The sequence below is a fragment of the Haemorhous mexicanus genome, chromosome 10 (genome assembly GCF_027477595.1).
Source record: "Haemorhous mexicanus isolate bHaeMex1 chromosome 10, bHaeMex1.pri, whole genome shotgun sequence".
Taxonomy (NCBI): domain Eukaryota; kingdom Metazoa; phylum Chordata; class Aves; order Passeriformes; family Fringillidae; genus Haemorhous; species Haemorhous mexicanus.
In genome coordinates, this window is record NC_082350.1 from 7,158,803 (window position 1) to 7,185,930 (window position 27,128).

Genomic DNA, 27,128 nt, shown 5'->3' on the forward strand with positions numbered 1-27,128 from the left:
CTTGCTCCTCACTCAGCTACCACAAACAGCCAGAAGGAAAGAAGGAATAAGGCATGAGAGGCTGACCCAGATTCCTGCCTTAGGAACTGTGGATCACTGAGCTGTGGTGGAGCACGTGCACACTTGGCAGTGCAGGCTCATTGCTCATTAAACACCTGGTTATGAATCACTGTAAGATATCCTGATCCTCTCAGGAGTGCCTCCTCCCTTTACCAAGCCTGGCCAATACCAGGTGATGCCAGGTTTTTCATCCCAAACCTGCCCAGGAAGCAGGAATGCCTTTCACTCATCATTTCTAAAGACTGAGACTTCTCAAACTGATTCCTCATTGTCTCTACAGGACAGTCTCATTCTGCTGCAGTGCCTTCACTCTCCAAACTCCTGTAAGGACAGGACTCCCAGCAGGGAATGCACCTCCTTCTGCAAGGCCAGCACAGCAGCCACAGACAGCAAGCTCCCACTGGAGTTGTATCTGGGTCCCACTGAGGAAGGAAAATCACAACTGAGAACATCTGCCAGGAAACATGCAGAATGCTTTCATGGGCTGGAAACATTTTCTGCCATTCCTTTGTTATCAATAAGGTATCAGGAGTTGAAGTAACAGGAACTCAGTCAAACTGGATTTGCCTCAGTGCTTCCAGCAAGCCAAAACACACCCAGCTATGGTGAACTGGCTGGTTTGCATGCACAATAACCTTGGAATTTAAAAAAGTCTGAACATATGTCTGCACCTCTAAAGATCTCTCTCATTTCCAAGTGCAGCATGGTCACTACATGGGTCTCAGCACCAAAGCCTGCACGCTGCCTGTGCAGGAAGCCTCCATTACCAGGGATTCCTCTGGCACAGCAGGTCTGGATATAACTTGGTGTCACAGCTCAGCATCAGACCTTAAAAACCTGCCCTTTCTGAGAGCTCAGTCTTCATCCAGCTCAATGGATGGATGGACGGATTTGGGATCTGCACATTTTCTCAGTACAAACCCCAAGTTTCGACAGGAAACTGCCCAAACATTTCCACCTCTGAAGAACTATTTTATCCTTGGAACTGAACAGAATTAATTACACAAAACTGGCAGCAGTTTATCCTTCAGGCTTCTGTCCATAAGGAAAGGCTCAAGAGGAAAGGTGTAGTTCTGACACCCAGGATTTCTGCTGGGAGAAATATTCCCTTTACTGTGGGTGATGTGCACCTGTTACAAACAGAAAGGGATGTTTTTAGCTGCACTCTTTAAAGCACTTGTATATCCTGGATTTTAACTGAGAGGTCTTCTGAAACCTCTAGAATGACTGCAACACTCTTGGAGATGTTAAGCTAACTGCCAACACCTTCTTGGAAACAGTCCTGCCCAAGGTTTGAGAGAGAGAGAGCATCCTCTCTCTGCAGTCAAATAATGAAAAAATTCTGGGAAAGTTTCCATGTTAGACACAACTCATGATCCAACTTTCCAGAAGCTTTTTCCAGAACTGCTGGGCTGGAATGAAAAGCCATTGACAAACTTGGTCTCCTACCTTTCAAAACAGGACCTGAAAAGGGCAGAACTTGAGAGACCTTCAAGTGCTGCAGCTGCATAGAGATGGTGACAGTCTCCCCGGAGCTGCTGGGACCAGAAACAAAGAGGGAGCAGGATGGCTAAATGGGAACTTTGAATTCTTCCTCTTGTTCTCAGTGTTGGAATGTCTACCATGAAGTGTTCATTAGGCTCATAATTACTCCTTTAATTGCAAAGCCAATGTCTCAATTGCTGCCTTGTGAAACACAGCTTGCAGCAGTGTGGGCTGGGCTGTACCTTCCAAGAGATAAGAAAAGCATCTTATCAAAGGATCTGTATTCATCTCTTTTCAAACATGGCTTTGGGTATTCCCACAAGAGAAGGAAAAAAAAGGATTTGCAGAAATAGGACTTTAAGCATAATCATAAAATACTTAACTTTGAGGTTGTCTAACTGGAATGGGAAATGGGAAAATGGGTTTTACAGGTGAATGAAGGAGCAAGGACCCCTCACTAAATGATCATTTCCTGTAGTTATGGTTAATTCCAGGACATCCCATTTGCCTGAAGAAGGACTGGGGGAGCAGCTGATGTCATTGCTGTGCAGCTGAGAAAGCAAAGCATGAAACACCAAATCCAGTCTTCAGGCATATTGTTCCCATGGTAGTGGTTACTTCTGTGCTAATGCTGGTTCCTTCCCATTTCTGTCCATTTCTCTACCCCTTCCTCTCCCTTCAAGACATCAAACCCCCCAAATAGGGAGCAATTAAAAGTCCCTATTGAGCACTGATCCCCAGGAAGAGATACAGATTGTTAATGGAGATAGTCATCTTAAAGCCCTCTCTGGATGTTGAGGGCAGGAAGCAGATGCCTCTGCACTTATCAACTCTTAGAAGCTGATTTGGGGGAATCTGGGAACATGGACTGAAGCCAAAGAAAGACACAAAGAGGAAGCCCTTGGATCACTCTGGAGAGGTGCCTTTGGTGTGCACATATACAATATGCATTGAGGTTTTTCCACGCTGAACAATCACCAAACACCTGGAAAAAAGGCAGTGAACAGTGGAGGACAAAGCTGGCTGATTGTCTATAGAAACTAAATGCAAGCTGACTTTCTGAGATGGACTGACTGGCAGATGAAATTCAGAATAGGTGTATGGTAAGACAATTTTCCTACCTGCATCTGAAATGAAAACGTAAAAATTCATTGGAAAAATGAATAGAGAACAAAACAGATACTGCAGCAGTGCATAACAACGAGACAAAAAATCATGAAGAAAATCTTTTAACTATTAACAGCCAAACTGTAGAGAAAGTAAAGACATGAGAGGCCAGCTGTGCCCTTCTCTGTAAGCATCAAGACTTCCTCAGCAAGCAACAGCTCCCAATGAATGGGACCAGAGTGGTTCTCATTGTGCCCAGTAACCCTGAGAAGCTGGAGCTGCTCTGTGACCTCCCCCAGACTGAGGCAATGCTCCCATTTTCCAAGCAGGAAGAGACTGCTGATCCACTACAGCTTTAATTCCATGGCTCACCCTACACTGCCACAAAGGAAGCTGCTGAACTCTCCTTGCCCCTCCTTCCCAATAGGAGGCAGTGCCTGAGTTTGGGCAAACCCCAGAGACAGCAGAGGGCTCTGCCCACTCACCTAACCAGGGCCAGCACTGAGAGCCCTGCTGGCACATCTCCAGGACAAACTCAGGACTACAGCAAGTGGAAAGGCACATTTTCTATCCTCCTGTCACTTAAATGCAAATCACACATACACCAGCTAAGAGCAGAGACATTTTAGAGGTGAAGCTCTTCCACTGGAAGTACAAAAACTGAGCAAGCCCTCTCCCAACTGGAGAGGGAGGACAGTGTTGGATAAAACTAACTTTCCAAAAGTAACTGTTGCCAGTATAGCTCTGATAACAGTACCTCTAAATACCATTTAGAGACAGTTTTTCCTGCTTAAGAATTTCACACAAGTCTGGACATGTAGGTATTCTCTTTATCAGCGGGCTACCCTGGTGACCAGCTGATTTCAAACCAGCCATAAATGTTAGATGCCAAATGCCTTAAAGGCAGGTGAGAAGTGCTAATGCTGTTGCTCAAAAAAGGCCTTATTACTACTCCAGACAACAAGATTTTTCACTCCCACCCTCTCCATAGCCTTTAAAAAGACATTATAATCTGCTTACAACTTACTGTGTACAGCAGATCCTCTGGAGTTACAGGGCTGATGAAAATGGTACGGAGACATCGCAGGCAAGCTTCAATAAACCTCAAATCTGGCGAGAGCAATCCTATAGACATGGGCACATCAACCATTCAGTCTCATTATCTTTATTTCAGTGTTTAGGAACATTTACTGACACAGATCCATTAAGGAAGGAGTACCTTGCAATAAGGCTGGGATAATATGGCAGTCTAGGAGGGATTTGACATTGTTCTCTGTCCCCATGGCAAGGCTGCCCAGGACCACGGCACATTCTGTTCTCAGCTCCGTGCTTGAGGTCTCTTGCTGGAGTAAATAGAGCAACCTGCAAACACAAGTATTTTTAAAGGAACATTCATATGGAAGAGAAAATTTCAGTCTATAAGAAAATAATTTGAAGATGATGAAAATCTTAAAAGAAAGATGAAGACTGAGCAAAAGAGTAGAGTAACACTTCATTCACAACATTTTCACACTGTGTGTTCCTACACAACTTTTAGGTGGTGTAGGAAAAAATCCCACTGCTCTTTCTTCAGAAGGTACTGTCACAGTACTGACATCCAGGATGGGCCTTCCAGGATAACAGGGAGATCCCAAATTTCAGTTAAAGGAAATGAGATTGCAGTTTGAGGCTGATGGGAAGGGGAACCTTAACACTTGATTATCATTGTGGGGATGGTTATCTTTGGCAGTGACTTCTTCTGGGTCACAACTGCAAAGTTACCCCATCAACAAGCACAAGCATGGGGTGAGCTGAGGGTAATTGAGCTTGGAACCCTGAGAAATGACCACATAAACAAAGAAAGCCCAGGAAAGTTATATGTGCAGAAAGGCAGCTGTATTAGAGCTAAACAGGATCACTTCTAGCCTAAAGCCAGCATCTTGCCAAGGGGTCCCAATCAGTTTGGATTCTTTCCACAGTATCAAGAAGCAAAATACATAATCAGTGGTATGCAAAATCATCACTAAGGAAAAATAGCATTCCCTCAATCCTGTGGAATCAGGTAACTTTGCACTACTATTACTTCTTTACAGACAGATGATTTTTTTTTTTTCTCTGCTGTCTAGATTAGGTAATGACAGGAAACAAAAGCTTCTGTGGTCATGTGCAAATGTACTGAGAGATCCTGGCTAAAATTCATCCTGGAAAAGAAGAGAATATTGAGCTCCTATGTGGAAAGCACAATCTCATCTACTGTTCTAACTCTGGCTGACTCCTCTGCTGTATGTGTTGGTAAATATTGATCTAATTACTAATTAAAACATGTCAGTAGCAATAACCTTTTTAAAAATAGCTTCTAATAACCTAGAGGCCAATTCAGAAATTCAGAAATGCAAGAGTATTTCCTTCCATTTGCACTAGAAAGTCCTGAAGTCCTGCTCTTCCTGTACAGACCACACCAATGGCCTTCTCTCATTATCAAGGACTTCAACAAATAACCTGCTGCTTGTATGCAGAAATGATCAGTCACAGAATCACAGAATCATTTAAGTTGGAAAAGTCCTCTCAGATCAACAAGTCCAACAATTAACCCAGCACTGCCAAGGCCACCACTGCCCTATGTCCCCAAGTGCCACATCCACACAACTTTCAAATCCCTGCAGGGATGGGGACTCCACCACCAGTGCCCCAGGCAGCTGTGCCAGGGCTGGGCAAGCTCTTCCAGGAGGAATTTTCCCAATATCCAACCTGACCCTCCCCTGGCACAGCCTGAGGCTGTTCCCCCTTCTCCTGTCCCTGTTCCCTGGAGCAGAGCCTGACCTCCCCCCCAGCTGTCCCCTCCTGTCAGGAGTTGTGCAGAGCCAGAAGGCTCCCCCTAACCCTCCTTTTCTCCAGGCTGAGCCCCTTTCCAGCTGCTCCTGGTGCTCCAGCCCCTGCCTCAGCTCCATTCCCTTCCCTGGACACGCTCCAACCCCTCAATATCATGTCCTAAAAAGACTTTTTTTCCCCCAAAAAGGATTTTTTTAAAATTCAAAAGCGCATGAAATTCTGAAGGCTTTTCTCTTCCAAGGAAAGTAATTGCTATTTTCTTTCCCATTAACACCCCACACGTGGAAAAAATGTTACAGTTCTGCTTCTCTTAAAGAGCAAAAATTAAACACATCAACTACAATCTCAAGTCTAACATGCTTAAAATAGAAAGCCTTACCTAAACTTTATAATTAGTGAAGATCAAAATGTAAGTTCCCATTTTACATACAATAAGTTTCTGAAATACTAATAATATCCTTTTCTACATCTTTAAAATAAGTCTGAGGTTCAGATCAGGTGTTCCACAGAGCTAGACATGCATATTGTAATATTTTCTATTTCTGTCTTTAAAAGACAGAACTCACACCAAGTAACATTGAAAATTAGGTACTTCCATGACAAACTATAAAATTACAAAAAGTTTCAAGTGAGGAGAATCCATATGGTCACTAAAGATAAAAATTAATAAAGTACTGTCAAGCATTAAAGACAAAGATCCACATCCTTCTATTGTCCAGGGGAACATCCTGGACTGGTTTGCTGTTGCAAGGCTCTAGCCTAGACAAATTCAGCAAAGATGTAATGCATTTCTCCTTTACATTAATATCATCAGGATAAAAAAGAAGAAAAATGGCATTTATATGCAGGGGACAGAAGGGAAAATTATAATTTGGATTTTGGAAACTTAAAAATATGATTAAGGTACTTCTTGTTCATAGTTCACATGTCCCAAAAACACAGTGTGCCTGCATAACCTGGATCCCTGATCTGCAGCCTTATCCCTTATCAGCCAGCCTCTGGATTCCAAAGCAGCAGAAATACTGGAACAAGGCTGTGCTAGAACCACCACAACACACTTTTGTGTGATTCAGGGGAAAACAAAAGCACAGATACACAGAAAAGGTTGTCTAAACAGCAAAAAGGTGTTAATGTTTTTGTTGACCCTCTTCAGCCTGTGGTTCTGCAGTAAAGCTCATTTCAACAAACAGGAAATTAAATAAACCAAATGAAAGGATCTTTCAACATCTTCACAAGCATTTTCCACTGGTTTAAAATGCAGTATTTGGATTTTTTTCAAACTTCTATAAGGCTTCTTCAGATATTTTCCACTTACATTTATATAAAATACAACTTCTGTCCTTCTAAGGGCAATTAAATGATTAAAGCTTTTTTTCTCAAGTGTCAGGAATGATATCCAGGAAATGAGGAAAGACAGCAAATCCATCCAGAGAGACACTCCAATGGACTCCATGAACAATCATGCCAAGAAACAGAAATGAGGTCACCTGGAAGCATGATGCACACCTGGGAAAACCATGGATTATTTAAAGTAGAAAACTTCTAAAGGAAGCAGCTGCTGAACAGAAGGGAAGTACAGTGGCTTAGCAAGGAAGAGACTCAGCTCAGCTCTCTCTTTCCTTTGAGCTGGGTGTGATGCACCAGAGTTCCACACCATAACACACATGTGCATGATTTAGACCTCCCCAATCCAGCCTGAGCCCCAGCCTCACAGTTAAAAAGAACAGAAATGCCCTTTTTCACATTCCAGCCCATTCACAAGTTGTCACAAAAATTTCTCAAGTTCCTAAAATACCTGGCAAGGAGATGAGACTCAGCACTTCCTCAAACCCCACAGGCAGGCACATGGAGGAAGAGCCCAGGATAACAGGGAGTGCTGTGGAGCTTAAGACATCTTTTACCAAAGTATGCTAATAAATAAGAGCTTTAATTGAGTCATGATTAGCTGAACATTTATCACCAGCCCCCAGGCAAAGGGGATGAATACACTATTTGTGGGATTATCCTATTGTAGCTTATTCTGCCTTGGAAGATGCTTCTACTCCAGTCCATTGCAAGAAGGCCCAAAAGCTCTTCCCTGGAAAAGCCCTGAACATACAGATGAAAGCACTGCTGAGGTCAGTTCCCCCTGCTGGGTGACAGAACATGGAATAAAAAGTCCCTGCATGCATAGAGGTGACCTCTGAACATGCTGGAAGTCCCAGTGAGAGTCAGCTCTAAATAGTGAATGGAATTAATGTATTGAGAATAGCTCAAACAAGGCAGGAACACAACTTTTTTTCAATCTGTTCTTTTCAGTGCTAAAAAGCACTATTTTTCAGACATAACAAGAAGCAATCCCTTTCCACAGAACTTCCTAAAGATAGAACCAAGTATAACTTTAAAAGCCTTCAGAATAATTTCTGTATAATAATATCTAAAGTGACAAATGAAATAGCTGTAGATTCTTACACAAGAAGACTCAAAAATGAGTGATTTTTATGACTGCTTGTCACAGAAATTTATCCTGGAGTGAGATGCCAGTTTCCCTTCTGGAACCAATGGTAATTCCAAATCTCCAGAGTCTGGATCCAAGGGACCTGGGCTAACTCTACTCCCTAAAAAGCCCTACAAAGCAAAGATAACTGTTTCTGAAATACTTCACACAGTGCACAGTTTTTTAAAAGAGCCAAGTTGAGCAGTATGCAGTGTATAAGTAGGGAAGCTGGCTGCACAGAGAGCTTTTCCCTTGGGAGTAAAACAAGGAGTCTCAGCTTGCAGCTCTGGTAATTTATCCTAATGCTTAGACATCCTCACTAACATTAATATTCCATGAGCTGTTCTATAGACACCACAAAACCGGCATCCAGTCTGATCCTCCATGTAACTAAATCCAACTTCGGAGAGTTTCAGTATCTACTGAGCTGCAAGAGCTCTGGATATGAAACTCCACATTTTTCATGATTACAATCAAGTTCACACTCCCCTTCCTCTTTAATGATGTTTCATTTGGAAACAGCCCTGGCTCCTCCCCTGGAGCCCTGTTTACAGCAGGAATATTCCCCCAGCACTCCATGGGTTCCTGTCCTGGTTCCTACCCTGGTGCTCCCAGCTCCCTGGAAGTGCTCACACACCCCTTTCCAAGGGACTTGAAGGCTACTGAGGTGGCTGCAGCACAGCCTCTCCTCTTGGTTACTAGATCAAAACCCTCCATCCCAGTGCATCAACACTGTCAGATCTCCAGTCTGAGCTGAACTTATTCCAGTGTTTCCCCCTAAACCATTCCATGCCCCACTCAGCAAAAGATAAATACATCCTTTCTTTGCAGCCATTTATACCAGAATAGGAACACACAGCCCCTGGAACCAAACAGAGACAAATTTACACCAACAGCACTCACTTTTTAACTTCCACAGTGAATTACACTGGTTCAGTTAAGACTATTTTTAAGATAATAAAAGCCTTTTGTTCCACAAAAAGTGTGTTAATAGGCATCACACAAAGCAACATCTTCACCTAGTCTTGCTTCAACCATCTTATCACTTTGCCCAAGACTGATGTCTTATTCCTTTGTTCACCTTTGGACTGCTCATTCCATTGACTTTGATAAAACACATTCAAACTTTATTCTAAATCTTCCAGAAATTCCTGTCTGATTTAGAATATCAGCCAGCTTATGATCACCATCTGAACAACTACTGTTCATTAAGACAAACTAACTCTAAAAGGTTTTTGTCTGAGGATATCAAGTGACCTTATACCAAAAATCAAGCTGGTTTTACTTCCCATTCACCTGCAGTTTGAAATTCTCCACTGTGTACAAAAAGATTACATTACAGTCTCACTGAGTTTGATCCTGCATCAGCACATGAAAGAGGACATCAAGAACACATTTTTGAGTGATTTTGTACAGATTTGACTCTTCCAGCTTCTTAAGAAGAAGAAACAGGAGGTATCACAAAGCTACCTTTACATTATATTTTTAAACTTGAAACTTCAAATTCTAATAAAAATACACAATAGAAAAGATGGCATTAGAAGTACACCTTGTATTAACAGCTCTCTTTTTACTATCAGAACAGGCACTTCAGAGATATGGGGTTGTGTAGCTTCTAAACAACAGCTCTCACACAATTCTGCTGACTGTTAATGTTTGCCTTGACTCACCTGTACTCCACCACAGCTGTGTTAGAAGAACACCTTGCTCCAGTTACACACATCATCTTTATGGAGAGAGTTATTCCTCATTAAGAGATGTCTAATTATGCAATCAGGTCCTGACTCCTGACTTGATTTGAAGAAAAGCAAAGGACAACCACAGGAGAGCCTCTGCTCCCCACCTCTTTCACCACCCTACAGCAAAGCAAGCCTTGGAAAACCAGCAAGGCAGGTGAAGCTCCTTCCCCTAAGACAGCAAACCACAGCACCTGCACACAGATCCCTCTCCTGGGGGGTGCATGACAGAAAATCCCAGTGCAAACTGCACACAGAACAGAACAAGGCATCAGGAAACAATTGTGTCCTGACCTCTTAAGGACATCCAAGAAGTTTGGACTAAACACTCCCTAATGTGCATGACAGACCTCACAGTACTGAGTCCAAGTGCATGGAGTTCCTGGAAGCAAGCTGGGAACAGGCCAGGGACAAGGAAGGTCCTGGAAGATGTGCAGACCTGATAGCAGCACATTTACTCACAGCCCCAGCAGAGACCAGCCCTCAGCTCCTGCAGGCACCAGGGCAATCAGGGGGCACAGAGGAACACTGGAGGCATGAGGAGCTCTGACAGATCCTCAGGCCTTGTTCCAAGGCAGGATCAAACATGGAATCATTTGAAGTGGCTGTCCTGGTCAATTTTCCAGCTCCCATTGATGGAGATCCACGGCACTGCCACCCCAGCAGCCCCTCAGCATTTCAAGGCACATTTCTCCACTGCTGTAGGGCAAGTCCTGCTCTCCCCATTCTCTGCTCATCTTCTTGTTTTTAACTCCACAGCACAAGACCTGCTTTTTGTGAGATTAGTTTTGTGTGATTATTGAGCTGAGGCAGGTCTCAGTGCAAACACAAGACAAGAAGTGGAGGTAGGACAGACAGAAGCACAGAGGGTGGTTCTGTGAGAGGAGCTCTGTTACACCAACCTGGCATTTCACCTGCCCTGCCAGGGGCAGAGCCACCTAAAGCATTTCCTTTCTCATCTTTTTTGCCAGGTTACCACAGTTACAAAATCAGCCATCTTTTATTCTTTTGGCAAAAGAATTCTTCTAAAAGAACACTGCCTGAAGGCATTTGATTATGTTTAACAATAAATTGAAACATAAAATTTCATCGTGGTTTGTTTACAGCCCTAGAAAAAATTTAAAATCCCAATAAATTCTTACTAGTTTTCACTTCCATAGGCAACCTAACAGTCTGCTGTGCAGAACTCAAAATTCAAGTGATGGAATGGAAGAGAGTCCTTCAGCTGTTCTACAGGGCCTTTAAAAGGTACTCCAAAGAAATTTCAAAAATTTAAAAACCCAACAGTTAAACAGAATCATTAATAAATGCCAGGGAAATGTTAAAATTAGCTACACAAAATTCTCTGAGGTGCACCTACCTAGAGAAAGCTTTGGGAAGAAGTGCACTTCCACCTTACAATGCCAAATAACTGACTTTATGTGATAGGGGAACAATCAGCTGGAAGTTAGAAAATCATTTTCAGTAAGTGACAAGAATGATTTAGTGATTCTGTTAAAGGCCCTTGGTGGTTAGGACTAAGATTTGATTTAAAAACTGTATTAATTTTGGAGCAAAGGAATAACTGAAGCTCTTAATGAAGTGGATTGGACTTTAAATGCTGAACTCTTAGCAACAATTAGATCAGCAGTAACTTCATTCAGATAAGATTTTTTGTCAAAATCACAGAACAGAGCTTCAACAGCTAACTACAACAAACAGAGCTGTGCTCTGCTCACTGGAATTTAACATTGCCTTCCCTGTGCTCTGCCATCCCCCACATGAAAGAAGGAAGGAAATGATCCCAGGGTTGAAAGGCCCTGCTGGTGCCTGCAAGGCAAACCAGCAATGCTGCACCTCTCTGGGTAAAAAGAGCTGCTCCAGCAACTTGGAATGCTGGCTGATCAGGAACTTCCTCCTGCTCATTTCACTCCAGGGTCTTCTTTTCCAATTGCACCTCTGTGAGCCATTTACAGTTCAGAGGGTTGGGAGCCAGCAGCACTACAGACTGCTACTGGATGAACAGCACTTAGTTGGTTCAATTTACATTTGAACTGATGATTCCATCATTTCCCTGAGATTTAGGCTGTAAGAGGAACTGAGAAAAAGCATTAAATATTGAACTTGGACTCCAAAGAGGTATCTGACATGGTGATAGACACACAAGCTGCAGGATTTGTTCTTATAGAACTGCTCAGTAAAGGGGCACACCAACAATTACTGTGGATTTCTTGGTCTCTGCTAGCACTAATGTGGGGCAGAAAGAAAAAAAAAGCTGAAGGACAGTACAAGTAGGAAACTATTTCTGCCAATGCTGTTGTGTCTTAGCTTTAAGCTGGTCTGCAACTTAAAGAACTTGGCCTTAAAATATCTTTTCCCCTCTAAACTTTAAAATTGTTTTTTAGAAACACTACTAAAAAGCAAGAATTTCAAAAAGTAACATTTCTGCAGCCTTGACAGGGACCCAAGGCCAGCATTCCATGAGAATGGAAATTCTATGATTCTAGGAAGAGATACAGAAAATCATCTCTTGGGAAACAAAATCCACACACAAGCTGGTTATTTCCATTCTGAACATCCAGGGCCAGGTCTGTGCACACATTTGTACAGTTTTAACACCTCCAAGTTTTAAATTCCAGACATGGCAATTCTGCAAGCTTTCTTTAATCAATGTTTTCCCTAGCACCCTCTTCAGAACAAGCAGTCCAGAGATGACCACAGGTCAGACTGAACTTTAAAGGGCCCCCCAAAAATTCAATTAAGGTATTGATACATGTCCCTTTCCAAAGATGACACCACTGAAGAGCCAACTCACAGACTCAGGAGGCCACTGGCCCAGAAATAACAGGGATCCACCACTCTTCCACAGCAATTGCTTCCTTTGTAGGAAGATCTTTGTAGGAAGATCTTCAAAGGACTTTGCATTTCTTTGCAATATTTTAAATAATAGGGTTATTTCATATATTCCAGTAGTATTTGGCCCAATTTCAAACAAAAGATACTTCTAGACTTGTCCCAAACCCCATATGAGTCTGTTCTAATATTTGAAGATGCTGTTTTCTTTTCCACTGAGTGACAGGTCTGAAGGGGTTCCTTGGGTCTAAAGAGTATTTTCTGAAAGCTTGATAGAGGAATAGTTGGGGAAGGAGAAAGAAGCAAGAAATGAGTAAAAAACAAGCTGAACCACAGGACAAAGCTGCAGCAGAATTCTAACAATTCCCATTAGAGCAGAGAATCAACTTCCTGTGGGAGCCTGCAACTGAGCTCTGTGAAAAGAAAACTGTTCCTAAAGACTTCAAGCAAAGAATGCCATGTTGGTTATTCCTCTCCTCACTGAGGGAGAGGCTTGGCTTTGCAGACTGGAATTCCCCAGGCCCCTGTACTCCACCAGTCTAACTGATTAGAAGGTACCTCAAGAGAGCCAAAGGATTCCCACCTCCTTGATCTCTAATCCAAACAGTCTATAATCTAGAGAAGTCTGTCTGCAACACCTTGAGGAAATTGTAAAGCCTTCAGAAGGGCACTTGGGGGTAGATGATGTCAGGCTATAGCCAGGGAGGATCACCTTTGGGCACAATAACTCAATGTATTTCAGCTAGTCCTCCAGTTTGAAGAACCTTTTCCGAAGATCTCTGAAGAAACTTCCAGTCATTTGAGAATAACTTGTCCTGAAGAGAGGACAAGTGTGATAGTTCACTTTTTAACATTCCCCAGGGCCAGTCGTTTCTCTGCAGTTGTAGATTAACTGTAGCATTTACCTGGGCAGCCAGAAAGCATTAACAACAATGAAGAAAAGCACTTTTGAATTTTCCTCACTGGGCAGAAAACAAGCAGCAGCAAAAAGCAGGATAACTGAGGGAACAGAAGTCCTAAAAAACTAAGAACAGGCAGATTCTAGATTTGGAAGGTGAGGATCTTCTCTAGCTTTTAAAATGGGAACCACAAGAATCAGCAGGACTTGCAAAAACCCCTTAAGACCTGTTGCTGATAGAAATTCCTTAAATTTCTCATCATCTTCAACAAATGCCCATTTTCATCTTTTCATCTCCTGTGAAGTCTCCTCCTCACCTGTTTGTAGCTGGTCAAAAGGGAAGATAATCCAGCAGGTTTTGTACAGGGGTGGCCCCACTGCTAATCCCTAGAGAATTTCAAGGGCCAGCCTTGGCACAAACTCAGTGTGTCAGTGAGAAGATACTCTCTGCAAATAAAAAGCATTTTTGACAAGGCAGCAGCAGCAGCTCTCAGGCAGAATAGTTTGGGTCCTGGTTGCCATTTAAGCAAAAAGATACAGGTGGGTGCCACACTGACAGCACAAGGACTGCAGTGCTCAAGGTTTTCATTCTCCATTGCTTCAAACTGAGGCTGAAAGAAAGCTGGAGGAGAAGAGGGATGAAATGAAAGCTGTAGTGAGCAGTCTAGAAGCTAAAGTCACCTGTTCAATTTGTACTATTGGAATCAGGGTCCAGAAAATGTAAACATCAGCTGAAGCAGCAAGGTACAATAAAGTATGATCAATGGGTTTTAATCCTCTGAAGCAAGTGGAGCAGACAAGCAAATTACCTCAGAAGTTTTTCAATATTTTAAATTAAACCTTAAACATAACCTTACACATTTTAAGTTATGAACTCACCAGGCAGTTGGCTGAAGAACAGGATTAAGATACAACCACTTTCATCCATCATTAATATCAATGTCAAAAAAACAGATTTTATTCCTGAGCTGATAAAGTTCAATAAAAACACCAAGACTACTTTAGAGAATTCTATGAAATTCTAAATGAAAAGCATTACTCTGTAAAGCCTGTTCTGTAATACATGAGTTTAACAGATATTTCAAGTCTCTCTCAGTTACATTAAAGAAAGTGTTAAGTCAACTACAATCAAAGTTAAAACAAAAAAGTGCCTGTGATCGAAGGATCATTATTCCAGACCTGTTGTGAATCAGTGAAAAGGAGAGTAGCAAAGGACATACCTTGGAACTGCTCCCAAAACAATCAAGTTGGCTTTTTGTTTGTTGTTTCCAATTACAGCATTTTTCATATCTCTGTAAATCCAGAAAGAAAAACAAACCCTGGTAAATTATGCTGAGGTACTGAGGGCTTATCTATAGAATTTACTATTTCCATGAGGCTTATCAAGCAGTTTTCCACATGTCCATGCTGCAGCTACAGACTGGGCAGTGCTTCAGGGCACAGTTTCCTCAGCCCACAGGAAAATACCCCAGAGCTCTGTGATTCCACTACATCCCAACTCCTGCAAGTAAGCAAAAACCCCAAACTATCTCACATGCACACCATACACCAAGAAGTCTTATTACTGACAGAAACTACATATACTGGTTTTTTGTGCCCACATTGTCACTAGACTTCTAAAACAATTTAAAAACCCCACTACTGGTTGGGAAGTCAAATATTGGGAATTTAAAGTATTAACTGAATAGTTTACAGGGTGCAGGGAAAGGCAACCTAAGAAAAAGGAACAAGGAACCATCACCAGTCTCCAGAGACCAGGCTTTTACTCTCTTCACCCCAGGCTTCCTTTCATGTATTTCAGCAGGACACCTAAACATCTGTACATCAAAATCTCAGGAACTAAGTGGAAACCAGAGCACTTTCCCACCTGAGAGTCACTGCAAGGTTATACACATGACAGGCATTCATACTATGGTACCACAACATGGGAAGCACTTTGGGAAGTGGACACTGGTTGCACACACTAAGAATTCCTATGGAAACCTGTGATTTGCAACCTTGTTCAGAAAATTGCTGCTGCATCCTAAAAACTACCAGCAACTGCTCTTTTTTCTCTTCAAATGAGCACATTGAGCAAACATGAGCACCCAGAGAATCTCAAAGCAAGCTTGCAACTTAGAACTGGCTTCTGAAAATCAAGATGATTCATTTCTAGGAAGCTTTCTAGCTCTTGGGGCCAACTTCAGGTAATTCTTTATCACTAAAAAACCAACACTAGATTGATTATAGTGTGAGCAGCAAAATGGCTAAGTTAATCACTATGCATATAATTTATTCAAACAATTTGGGAGTGGTAGTGGTTGCTTTAAGTGAGCACATTTCCTTGCCTCTAGATCTCTCCCAGCTGCTATCTGCAATTTTAAAGGAACATAGAGCAGCCCTGTTCTGTGAGATCTGTCCTGGCCAGCAGGAACACTATAAAGTCCTTTGGTGTGTGCTGAAAAAGATTTCACTGCACCAAGCAGCTGTCCCAAGTTTAACAACTCCCTCCACCAGAGCTGTAAAAGACTTCTTGGCCAAGGCAGGCAACACCTTACTGGCACAAACAGGACCTCCATAAAGCTCAGTTAGCAAAAGGTAATTGCCTGTTCTCCCTGAATTCCTCCACGTGCTCTCTCCTTGCATGCACAAGAATACTTGAGGAATTCCAGGCTAGCTCCAAGTCCAGCTGTGATCTCAGAGCTCCAGCATGGGATCATCACTAAAAGCAGCTCAGCTGCAGTTCTGCACACACCTGAACCCAGCAATCAGGAACCCCCCTGCAAGGAGCCACCACTGAACAGCAACTGCCAGCCCAGCCCAGCTCCACCTAGCTCAGCATCAGAGGGAAATGCTGCACCTTCCTCTTGTGTCTCCCTAAGGTGGGTAACTTCACACCACGAGGCAGGAGGTAGAGGAGAAAGAGCAAGGTCAGGAGACAGGCTAAGCTGGAAGCCCCTGAAAATTCCACAAATGGAGCTGAAGTTGTCACTAAAATCGGAAACAGTTCTTCAGTGGTTTCTATGCTGAACCCTTCACATTAAAGGTAATTTTTAAAAGTTTATGGAATGCAAGAGTCAGTCCAAAACAGTGGCAGAAGCAAGGGTCAGATGTCTCAGAGGAATAATGGAAACTGCACCAACCGATGTGTCAAGTTCAGGCACTAAAGTGCTCAGGCCACTCCAAGACTGCTGCAGAGGTTGCCTCTCCCTGCTGCCCTGAGGCACCAGAGTCATCAAAAGCTGCACCCGTATCCACAACCTGCAAAGGCATCTCAGGCAGCTAAAGGGGAGGCACTAACCAAGCACTCTGGAAATTAACAAATAGATTTTGGTGATGTTTTAATACCCTGTGCTTGTGATTTTACATCGTATTTTGTGTAAAAACAAACAAACAAACAAAAATAACAAACAAAACTGAAACCAACACTACCCAACTTTTGTGACTCCTGCCCCAATCCCCAACAGAATGATTTGTTAACATTATAACCATTTAGTAAGCATTGCCTATTAGAATTTGATTCAGAGACCCTTTCACAAGTGGCAGGAGCATGGCCAAGTTTCATAACACTCAACTGGAGAGGGTTAGTGAGGGCACAGTCCTGATCTGTAAATTATTCAGATGAATTTCTCCATCCCATGGTCATAAAGTTCCTCAGAAAAGTTATGCCAGACAGGTAAGAAATGGCACAAGCTTGAGATTTCTGACAGATCCAACACGTGTACATTTGATCAACTTCAACTTGCAGGCAAGGCAAATATCTTCAGACTGGTAACATGACCAAAACCTGTCAGAGACAGGGCTCACAGGTCCCCATGTCTGTGTGCACTCCCAAGCTCCCTGCCACACTTCTCTCCCCAAAACTGCCACCCTATTCAATACACAGGAAGCTGTGAATATTGAAAGCAAGAACACCCTTAAAATGCCATATTCAAATGCTGCATAGTAGTAGGTTTTTTTGAGTACTATGAAAAATAACAATGTAATTGCATATGATATTTTATAGAGATTTTCCTGATCAGGAAGCTAGTTCCCTAAGAAGCAAGGAACTACCATAGGCTGTCCTAGACTACCAGGTCCTTGCTGAATCACAAACCTTGGAAAAACTGAGGGCAACTCCCTTACTTGAGAACATCACCTCCAACAAGTTCAAGCTTGACTGATTTCAGATCCAAGACATCATGAGATACATCCAAGGAAAAAAAGCAGCAAAGATCACCATCTTGTACAAGAGGCAACAAAGAAACCCCAGAAACTGAGTCCAAAACTAATCCCCACTTTATTTCCAAATGTCAGGCACCCTGCTCCCATTTCCTCTGTGCAAAGGAGTCCTTGGCAGGAGGGAAAAGGGAACAGCAGTAACAAAGTAGTTACAGGGAGATGAGAACTACAGAAGTGCAAAACACCCCTGGTGACTCCAGGCCTAACCTGTGACAGGACCATGATCCAGAGGGAGATCCAGCCTTTCCAACTCCCAGCTCCAAGCTCAGGTTATGAGCCAGCTGCCAGCAGCCTCCCAGGAAAAACTCAGAGCTGGCCCCTGCACCCAGAACACCTCAGCACCAGTGAGTTTCTCAGCTCAGAACAACAACTGTGTGGAGAGTCAAAAGACAAACCTAAAGCTCCATAAAGCAGAGCCCTTAAGATGCATTTGAGGTTGGCTGGGTTTTTGGTTTGGGCTTTTCTAATATCCTGCATATTAAATCTAAGTTTAGGTTCAAACTGAATTCCAAATCATTTAAAAAAATAACCTGCATTACAATCAATTTATGTATAGATTTAAAATCTGATATTTATGCTGACATGTATTACAGTGCAATAAAGTAATTTACATGGAAAAAACCTGCAAGAAGGAATAACACAAGCTGCCAACAATAAAATACTGCAGAGCTCCTAGCTAAGTGCTTGGGAATATTGCTTCCTGAAGTGCTAAACCAGCTTTTTCAATCTCTTATTGCCTCTTAAAGAAATAAAAATATCGTTCCATCAGTTGAACCTGTGACCATTCAGCTTTAAGTTATGAACAACCTAGAGACTGGAAAAGCAGCAAGACTGATTTTCTTCCTACAACTTGAAAAAATCAGAAAAAACTATCGGGTGATGTTTATCAGCTCTAACAATGTTTCAGAACATTGCAACCCAAAAGCAATCAGTTTAACTAATTAGCTATAAATAAAATGCAGTGCATGCTAGTATATGAACACAGCATGAGTGTTTAAAATATTTTAGGAGTACATTAAACTAAAGAAAAATCTTATTTCCATCTAAATACAGCTTGATAAGATTTACAAGAAGAACTAATCTGCCAACTGTGCATGAAGTTCTGGTTTTATTCTGATATTTAATGTGTAATTGTTTAAAGGCACCAGATATAGCCACTTCAGACAAGCAAGAAGTGACATTAAATAGAACAGTCTGCAAGTAAAATATGGTCTTTTAGTTTCAATGATTCCTAACCAATAAAAACCAATATTATTAAATGTCTACATCCTGGGAAATGAGTAGTCAATGAAAATTACTATTGCAGAAGGAAGCTGAGGAGCTGACCTTTACCCTACACAGAAGTTACTGAAGTTCAACATATTAATGAAGTCAGTTCTAAGTTTGGGACTCCTTCCCCAGAATAAAATCCCAGTGAAACACAAGAGTGAGTTCAGGTCCCAGCTGAGAAAGAAAAGACTTTCACAGCATCCCCAGTGAGCCCCCATACCTACATCTCTCCTGCAAAACAAATCCTGAGAAAGCAGCATGGATACAAGGACAAGGTGACAATTTGGCTCTACTTCCATTTTTAAATACAGTAAATCAAGCACAAACAGAATAAATTATAAAATTCTGTTAGGAAGCCCTGGAGCTTTCCTACATCACCTTCCACCAAAGCAACACAAAAGATCTTGAAACGAGCCAGAGTGACTTGAGGAAGCAGCCACAGGAACTCCACAGAAGAAGAGGAAATAAACAGCCTGCATGACATTTCCTCATCTTATGGCTTTTGAAAACAGCAGAGAGAAATATCTCAGGGGTTCCTAGACAGAGAAGGGTATCAAACACAAGCTGAACGATCACAGAAGGAAAAGTAGCCCTTGGCACCTCCAGCCAATGTTTTCACTTTCAGTGTGAAATAGTTCCAAGAGATTCTGAGCCAGTTATGCAGCCAGACAAATCTCCCAACACAAAGCACTGTCAGGGCTGGAGATTCATCTAGCAGGGGCTGTTCAAAATCACAACAACAGAGTGACACAAAGCAGCATTCTCAAAGGTTTCAAAAACTCAAAATGCAACCTTCTAAAAAGCTGAGGTACTGCAGCTGATACAGGGACACAGCTCAGAGAAAAACCAGCTGCCCCAGGTGCAAGAGAGTTTCTAAGTTTCAGGATCATATAAGCAAATGGCACCTGTACTGGCTGGACTACAGCCAGAAGCTCATTGTGGACAAGCTAAGTTTGGATAATTATGCTTCCTACAGTTTTTGTCTCCTCCTCCTGCTCCTTTTCCTCCACTCTCCCATTTTTATAGATGGATGGAAAGCAACATCAGGATTTTATGACCAGGTTTTGAGTGTTAAAATACAGCCATCACTATTGTCACAGAATTAATTTCTAAAATGGATACTACTATGGCTTGAAGCTGTTTTCTACTCCTTGAGTAAGTAGAGACCAACATGACTACTGGTCCAACCAAGTGAATAAAACTTTACAAACTCCTGTCAATTCAAGCAAACCCCAGAAGTCCTAGATCAACTTATTTTTAAAGTTAATCATCAAGTTGAGAAGAAAAGTTTCAAGATGTCTAATCCCATTCAAAAACAGCAGTTGATACAACAAAAAAAAAAAAGATTTTACAGGAAAGAACAAAGCAGCAGAGCAAGGCAGTGTTACTCAACTCCTTTGAATTTTAACACTTAGAAACCATGACACCATCAACATACAGTGCAAACTAAACAAACAACATTTAAACAAAAGCCCCTCAATCCATGGTTGTTCTCAATATTAACTCTATAGTCTCAGTGCATAAAATCAAAGTGCTGTAGAAAAATAGCACCTGGCTATAATTACAGCACTGCAGAACAGTAGAATTTAACACACATAAAGCTAAAAGTGATCATTTACTCCAACTCCTCCATATCTCAATGCCATTGAAAATGCTTGAACTCTTATCTCAAGTATCCTCTCTGCAAAGGCAAATTACTGTGTCAGGAGTTTCCTGACAAAGAAAGTCTACCAAACAGAAGTGTTTGAGTGACCCATACCTGTAGTTAGAGATATTGACAGCTTACTCCTACCCTGAATTTATCCTGCTTTCCAATGCTTCTCTTGCTGTGGGTGACAGACTGAAGAAAGCTCTCATACCAAACCTTCACTTCCACACAGGAGTTTACATCACCCAATTCACCTGCTGCCCTTCTGACCAAGCTTAACCAGGTCAGCTCTCCATGTCTTCAGCTACAGTTTCAATTCAAGTTCCTTTCCAGTCTCTGCCTGGACTGACAAAAGGGAGATGCTGCTTTTCCCTTCTCTCCCAAGCACGTTTTATTGTCTCATCCTTTGCACTGAGTCTGGATATGGTGCTACAAGTTGCATGAGATCAGTAAGGGAGAAACAATTTGCCTCACTCAGTCTTAAAAACAATGTAACCCAAATTTAAAGTGTTTGAAGTTAGGGGTGGATGGGAGCTCAGCTAACTTCTATTATGTAACCAGTATAAACTAAAAAAACCAAACCAACAAAACCACAGGAACCATAGCTGGAGAGAGCTCTGTATCATCAGTATTTCAATTTCAGCATCAATCTCTGCTATTTAACCACACTAGGTCCTAAAGAATTATCCCAACAGAGGTGTGGGCAAAACAGCTGCAGCTCAGCAGAACTCTCACAAATCCTCACTCAGAAAATCCCTGCTCTGTGATGCCAGATCAGCAAAATACTTCTTTCACAACTGTCCCAAAACAGCCAAACCACGTGAAAAGAGCAGCTCCACCACTGCTGCTTCACATGAATGACCCAAAATATCAAATACAAGTAACTGTGGTACCTTTTTTTTTTTTAATGTCTCCATCTTCCCCCAAGGATATTTCACATCCCAGTATGAAGGACTGCCTTCAGCATTTAGCAGGGCATCCCACAGCTTAAGCAAAAATTGAATGAAATTTCATTAAACCAAGAGGTATCTGTAACACTACATTTTTACTGCACTATTCTTCATTCACTGTCCCTTTATTTAAAGCTACTTTTGTCCACTGTCTCATTTTAAACCCACCACTCTTTATCTACAGAACATCACCCACCACAAGTGCTCCACATGGAGTTTTCAGCTTCATTCAGGACAGGAAAATACCTTAAAATGGCCTTGCAACATGTGCTTGGCTGTTCTAAATGTGAGCTTGCAATATTGTTTGACACTGTCCACTGCACCTTAGGCCAACAACTACTGAAGAATCACCAAACCCTATTAATTTAACATAGCTACTACTCATTAGATTATAATAATCTGAAGTCTCTCTGTCATGAAGCAAAACCTCTGATTTTTATCTCCAAATAGCTATCAGAGCTAAGGTGATGTACTGGCCTAGTCAAGCCTAAATTCCCTTTTTCAAATGGGTGTTACTCGGTTCTCATTAGAAATCCTCTAATATCTATATGCCCATAAACTCTCTCATTCTGGAGTTTCTGGACATTTCAGATAATGCCTGTTTGAAGTATATTTTAGCAAGTAATTCTACGAGCTAGCCTTCCTGCTATAATCCCCCAAGAAAAGTATCTCAACAGTTGACATTATCAGTTCAGCACCACAAACACAGCATACATACTACAGTCAGCTAAATCATCTGGTGCACAAATTAATTGCAAAACAGGGCTCTGTCCCTTGCATGTTACTAGAAATATCAACCTTTATGTTAGCATAAAAGTTACATATTGCAAATGGAAAATGAGTTACTAAATTCCAATTTTTAATACTGATTCCAATCAGTGCAAACTGACAGCTTGGAACCAGAAACTCCAGCACCAAATATGAAGAATCACAACCTCAGCAGCATTGCTGGCTCTGTGGCACATAACCCCTTGGCCCAACCTTCAAGTTCAGTCTCTACAACAACCCCCATACCCCCAAAGGGCAGAAGTATTTCTCCCCCAGCTGCCTGCTGCTTGCACCCTCCCTGGCAGGCAGCCACTGCCTTTTTGTACCAGATTAATGAGGGGAAGGTAAGCTCTGAATGGCCATATAATGTTCAGCTGTGCTCAGCTTGAGCTCTGTTACTGAGTCCCACCTCAGCATTCCTGTGACCCCATCCTCTCCAGCTCCATCAGCCAGTCTGACAGAGACTGTTCCTCCTCCCTCCCCGACTCTGAGACTCAAGCCATCACAGCAACAGTATCACCATGCGGAGGGTTGTATCAACAGAGGGGTTTTGGAGAAAAGTGGCTTCACAGCCATCTCAAAAGTAGCAATGAAATGGAGTCAATAACCATCATTCTCCCATGGCCTCAGAGCAGTAAATCCAAGGCCTGAAATATTAAACAACCCTGTGAGGCTGAAGATTGCTGGCCAAATATCATAGATACACCTGAAGCTTAATCCACCTCTAAATATTACACCAGGAGTTACAATACATAACAACTTACTCGCCAAAACCAAGCTATTCTGCATTTGCAGCTTTTGCTGCATTATAAAAATATGCAAAAGTGAGAGTACCTTTTCTCTGGCAGGAACACATTTGCATTGAAGTGCATCTGCCTCTCTTCCCTCTGTCTACACCATCCTTCCACCTGACTACAAAAACCACTGCACTGAAAGCCCCTCTTCACAGAGCACTACTTAATGCTCGAATGTTTAAGCCTTTCAGTTCCTCCTCTCCCTCCCAAAAGCCTTCTTTCACAGCTCACCTCCTGAAAGGGAAAAACCAACAATCAGAGGAGTGCTCCCAGCACCACCTAAACCTGCTCCAATTTCTGTCAGATCCTGCAGCTTCCTAGCTCCAAGTCACAAAGAGCTGGTCCTGCAGTTCACAAAGCACCAACGAGGGATTCAGGAGCCTCTTCCCTCTACACATGAATGACTCTGCACAAAAACAATGCTTCAAAAAATTACATCACTTGTTGTTAGCCAATGACACCTCCAAGCTTCATGCAGAATATGCATTTACTACAGTGTACTGCCTAGGAGACAACAGAATTGACCAAATGTACAGGAGCAAACTATGACAGGAACAACCCTCTAAGGACTGCTCTATTTCCACAAGGCCAAGGGAATATGCAAAAAACCAAAAAAGCTCTTGCAGAAAACTGAAGTTCAGAAGTGCCCACTGAGACTGCAAATCTGATGCAGCTGTTTGGGATGCAAAATGTGGAGACAAGTGCTGTTCATCACTTAGTGTTACAGAAAGTTTAACAGACAAGAAGAACAAGAAGCAAAAAGTAGCCTCTTCACAACTGTCTGAAGGGGGGTAACTGTTGCTCTATTAGAACTGAGATGGGAATTTCCTCTCTTCCCACTTCATGAAGTTGCCTCTCATATTTCACAGAGTTTTTGTGGTGGCCATGTGTGAACACTGCACTGATGATCCCTCCAACAGCTGAGAACACAGCACACTATTACACAGCCATCTAAACCTCTGCCTGGAACATTTATTATAGACCCAAACTCCAAAAATAAAATAGCTGGATGCAAAACACACACTGAGTGAGGGCCATAAGCCATTTCTATAGGATGTTTCTTTCAAGGTGCTGAGGAATAAAATGCTCACACAAGGTTGGAAAACGCTTGTCTACTAATTCCTGCTGGCCATAAAGCACAAGAACAGCAGTAGCACAGGAACTCTCAGGGCACCACAAAGATGATAATTTACAAGTCTTAAAGCATGACATCCTTTGACTGCTGAGGAATAGCCTGATGAGAAACAGCTGAGACCTTGAGTAAGCCAGGCTTGTCAGAAAAGATGCTCCTTTCAAACCCAGCCTTGAGGTGGGATTACACAGTTCTCCATAAAATGATAGACTGCCACTTTGAAGGCACCAGGCTAAATGTAATCATAATAAAATGTCTCTCAAAGAAGCCCCTGACCAGCAAAAAAAAAATTGGAGGATAAAACCAGGTATCAGTCTTACATCTGAACAATGTAGTCCTGAGTTTAACAGCAGGTGAAAAAGCAAATGACAGTCTAAGGATTACAACCCAGATATGCTTTAAAAAAAAAATACTGCAAAGCACAAAATGATCCTGCGGGAACAGCCCTGGGACAAATGAAGCTCTTATAAAAGCACAGAAATTTACAGAACCACTTCTGTTCTGTTTCTCTGCCAATAACAGCAAAACATTGACGAGAACCTCAGAGAGACCACAGCATTTAATGCACTGCAGTATCTGTGTGAGGCAATGTAAGCACTGCCAACACGAGCTGCACTCAAGAGCTGCACACCTGACATCAGTGCTGACCTTGCAGAATGCACTCTGAGCACACAGGAGAAAACCTGAGCTCTACTACAGCAAGAGAAAAGGGTCACAGGAGCACCTAAGGAGACAGAAAGCAAACCTGTAAAGATCTCTCAAGCATAAGCATGGCCACAATTTAGAGTCCATGTTTATAGAAGGGAACTACTATATTAACCTTGCCCATCTACAAAGACAGTAAGTAAAAGGTAAATACACACACTGCCACAGAGATGTGGGTATGGAGATGGGCCTTGAACACTTTAGTGCACTACCAGGTACAGCAAAAAAGGCAGTAGTCATCTCAACTTCTCAAATCCTGAACTGAGATTCAGGATTTAGTAGCAGGTACAATTCTCCCCTTCCTATCCACTATCCATACCCAGATGAGCAGGACAGAATTGATGTGAACAGAAGTTCTGCAGGAAACTTGGCATTTTGAAATATGATCAATAGATCCACATGCAGCAGTAATGGACAACAAGGAAATGGTTTCTGCTTTCCCAGTAGAAGGAAAATAAAGAAGCTCTTAACCAGGTAAAGCTTTACTGTCTGGATGAGGAAAAAACTCTGAACACCACCTCCGAAAATTCATGGGAAAGCAAGGAAAAAAGGAGATTTTAATCATTTAAATGCTTTCAGAATATATAATTAAAGCTTTCTCAAGTTACAAGATGAAAACCGGACTGGCATGATTTTCAAGTTCAAGAAACATTTAGGTACATTTTACCTTTATCAAAGCTCATTCAGAAGTTGTGTTTCATTAAAATTACAAGGATACAATGAAAAAAAGCCCCAAGTCCAAGTTATTCATTCAAGCATACAAAAAACAGGACTATCATAACTGAAGACAATCGGCAGAAACAAAGCCTCTTACAACAGCCCATTTTCTGATCCTTGATATTCATACAGTTCCATCAATCAAAATAAAAATCTAGGTCATCAGTATTTCCAGCCAAGATGCAGGGAAAAACCAGCACATCTTAGGAAACAAAGATTTTCTGCAAAGGATGCAGCATATCTGGTAAAGCTTCTGACAGGCACTTCTGGAAAAACTTTAATCCTTTCCTACTCCACCCCAAATAATAGATCATTCTAACTTCAACATCGCTGCATATACCCTGAAATCAAAGAAAGAAGGACAAAGCAGTATTTTTCTGCCCAAAAAGAATCCTGGACTGACAGAAATTTTTAATATATACACTACTCTAAATTCCATCTTTTATATACATTTTTATAGTCTTTCATACTCTTATTCTATGTTCTATATAATTTTTTCTAAATTGGACTGTCACACACCCACCCACCAATACACAAAAAACAACACATCTGCCACAAAGGACTGGCTCAGAATCAGTAAAGATACCCTCACAATTAAGATTTCAGCCAGGGCATCACAAATACAGTTTTATCATCCAAATCTGCCCGGTGAGAGATTTTGTGAAATAAATTGCTATTTTCTTGTCTTTAAATACAAGAAAAGGATCTCAGCATAGAATCCACTGACACCCACGGACAAGACGAAGAATTTCAGATGCTACCCAAGACAAAGATACTGCCTAAACCTCCTGTTTCTGGGAGGTCAGTTATACTGCAAAAGATGAATAACATATCAAAATATAGGGGAGGGATTACCAAGGGTTGTGGGCTCCAGTCCTTTGAAAAGGAAGGAGAGCAGGGACGGAGCACCAGCCATGGCTCAGAGCATCTGCCAGGGAGAAAAAAGGGGCTAAGTCACCCCACTGGGACACTGGATGAGACACATCCTTCCCCAGGACCACCCCACCACCCTTATGAGGAGGGGAACACAAAGGCCAAGGGGTGGAAGCAAAACCAGGCTCCCCTGGAGCAGAGTTAAGAACCTGCACATAGTTCCAGCAGGGTATCTAAAGTTCTTATACAGGTAAGGGGGTATTCCAACCAAGGAAACTTCCAGGACAGTCTTACCTACACTGGGTTCTTCATGTATTTTAAAGGGACACTGACATGTTGCCCCTGGACATTTGAAGTAATTGTTTTCATCTGCTACTGGGGAACACCTCAGGTCACGCTAAGCAACACAACCAACATTCCTGGCTTTCTGGTCCACTTGTTCCTCTGATTTCTCCTGGTATTTTACTAGACAGCCATAGCCAACAAGCTACTGGTAAGCCCAAAGGGTCTGGTTTCACCACCAAAGTCAGGCCTGGGCAAGGTCTCATTTGCCACTTTGCTGTAAAAGTGATTCTAGTGGAAAGCTCATGGCCTAAGGACAGCAAGAGAACACCCAGAGCTTTGCAGCAGTTTCACTCCTGCTCCTTGACTCACTCTCAGTCCCTACCCT

At 42.1% G+C, this 27,128-nt stretch overlaps 1 protein-coding gene across 4 annotated transcripts in view; it reads right to left on the reverse strand.

Moving 5' to 3' along the window:
• The window catches only part of ARMC8 (armadillo repeat containing 8), a 61,163-nt gene that overhangs the window by 31,371 nt on the left and 2,664 nt on the right, over positions 1-27,128 (reverse strand). For 2 of the 4 annotated variants that reach the window (XM_059855150.1, XM_059855149.1), the window contains exons 3-5: positions 14,623-14,694; positions 3,872-4,014; positions 3,680-3,777 (exon numbers count right to left, since the gene is read on the reverse strand). In XM_059855150.1, the coding sequence (XP_059711133.1) occupies positions 3,680-3,777; positions 3,872-4,014; positions 14,623-14,694 (313 nt within the window). Of the gene's footprint in view, positions 1-3,679; positions 3,778-3,871; positions 4,015-14,622; positions 14,695-26,440; positions 26,514-27,128 lie in introns of all 4 variants that reach the window. The other 2 variants (XM_059855152.1, XM_059855151.1) reach the window with 2 other exon arrangements.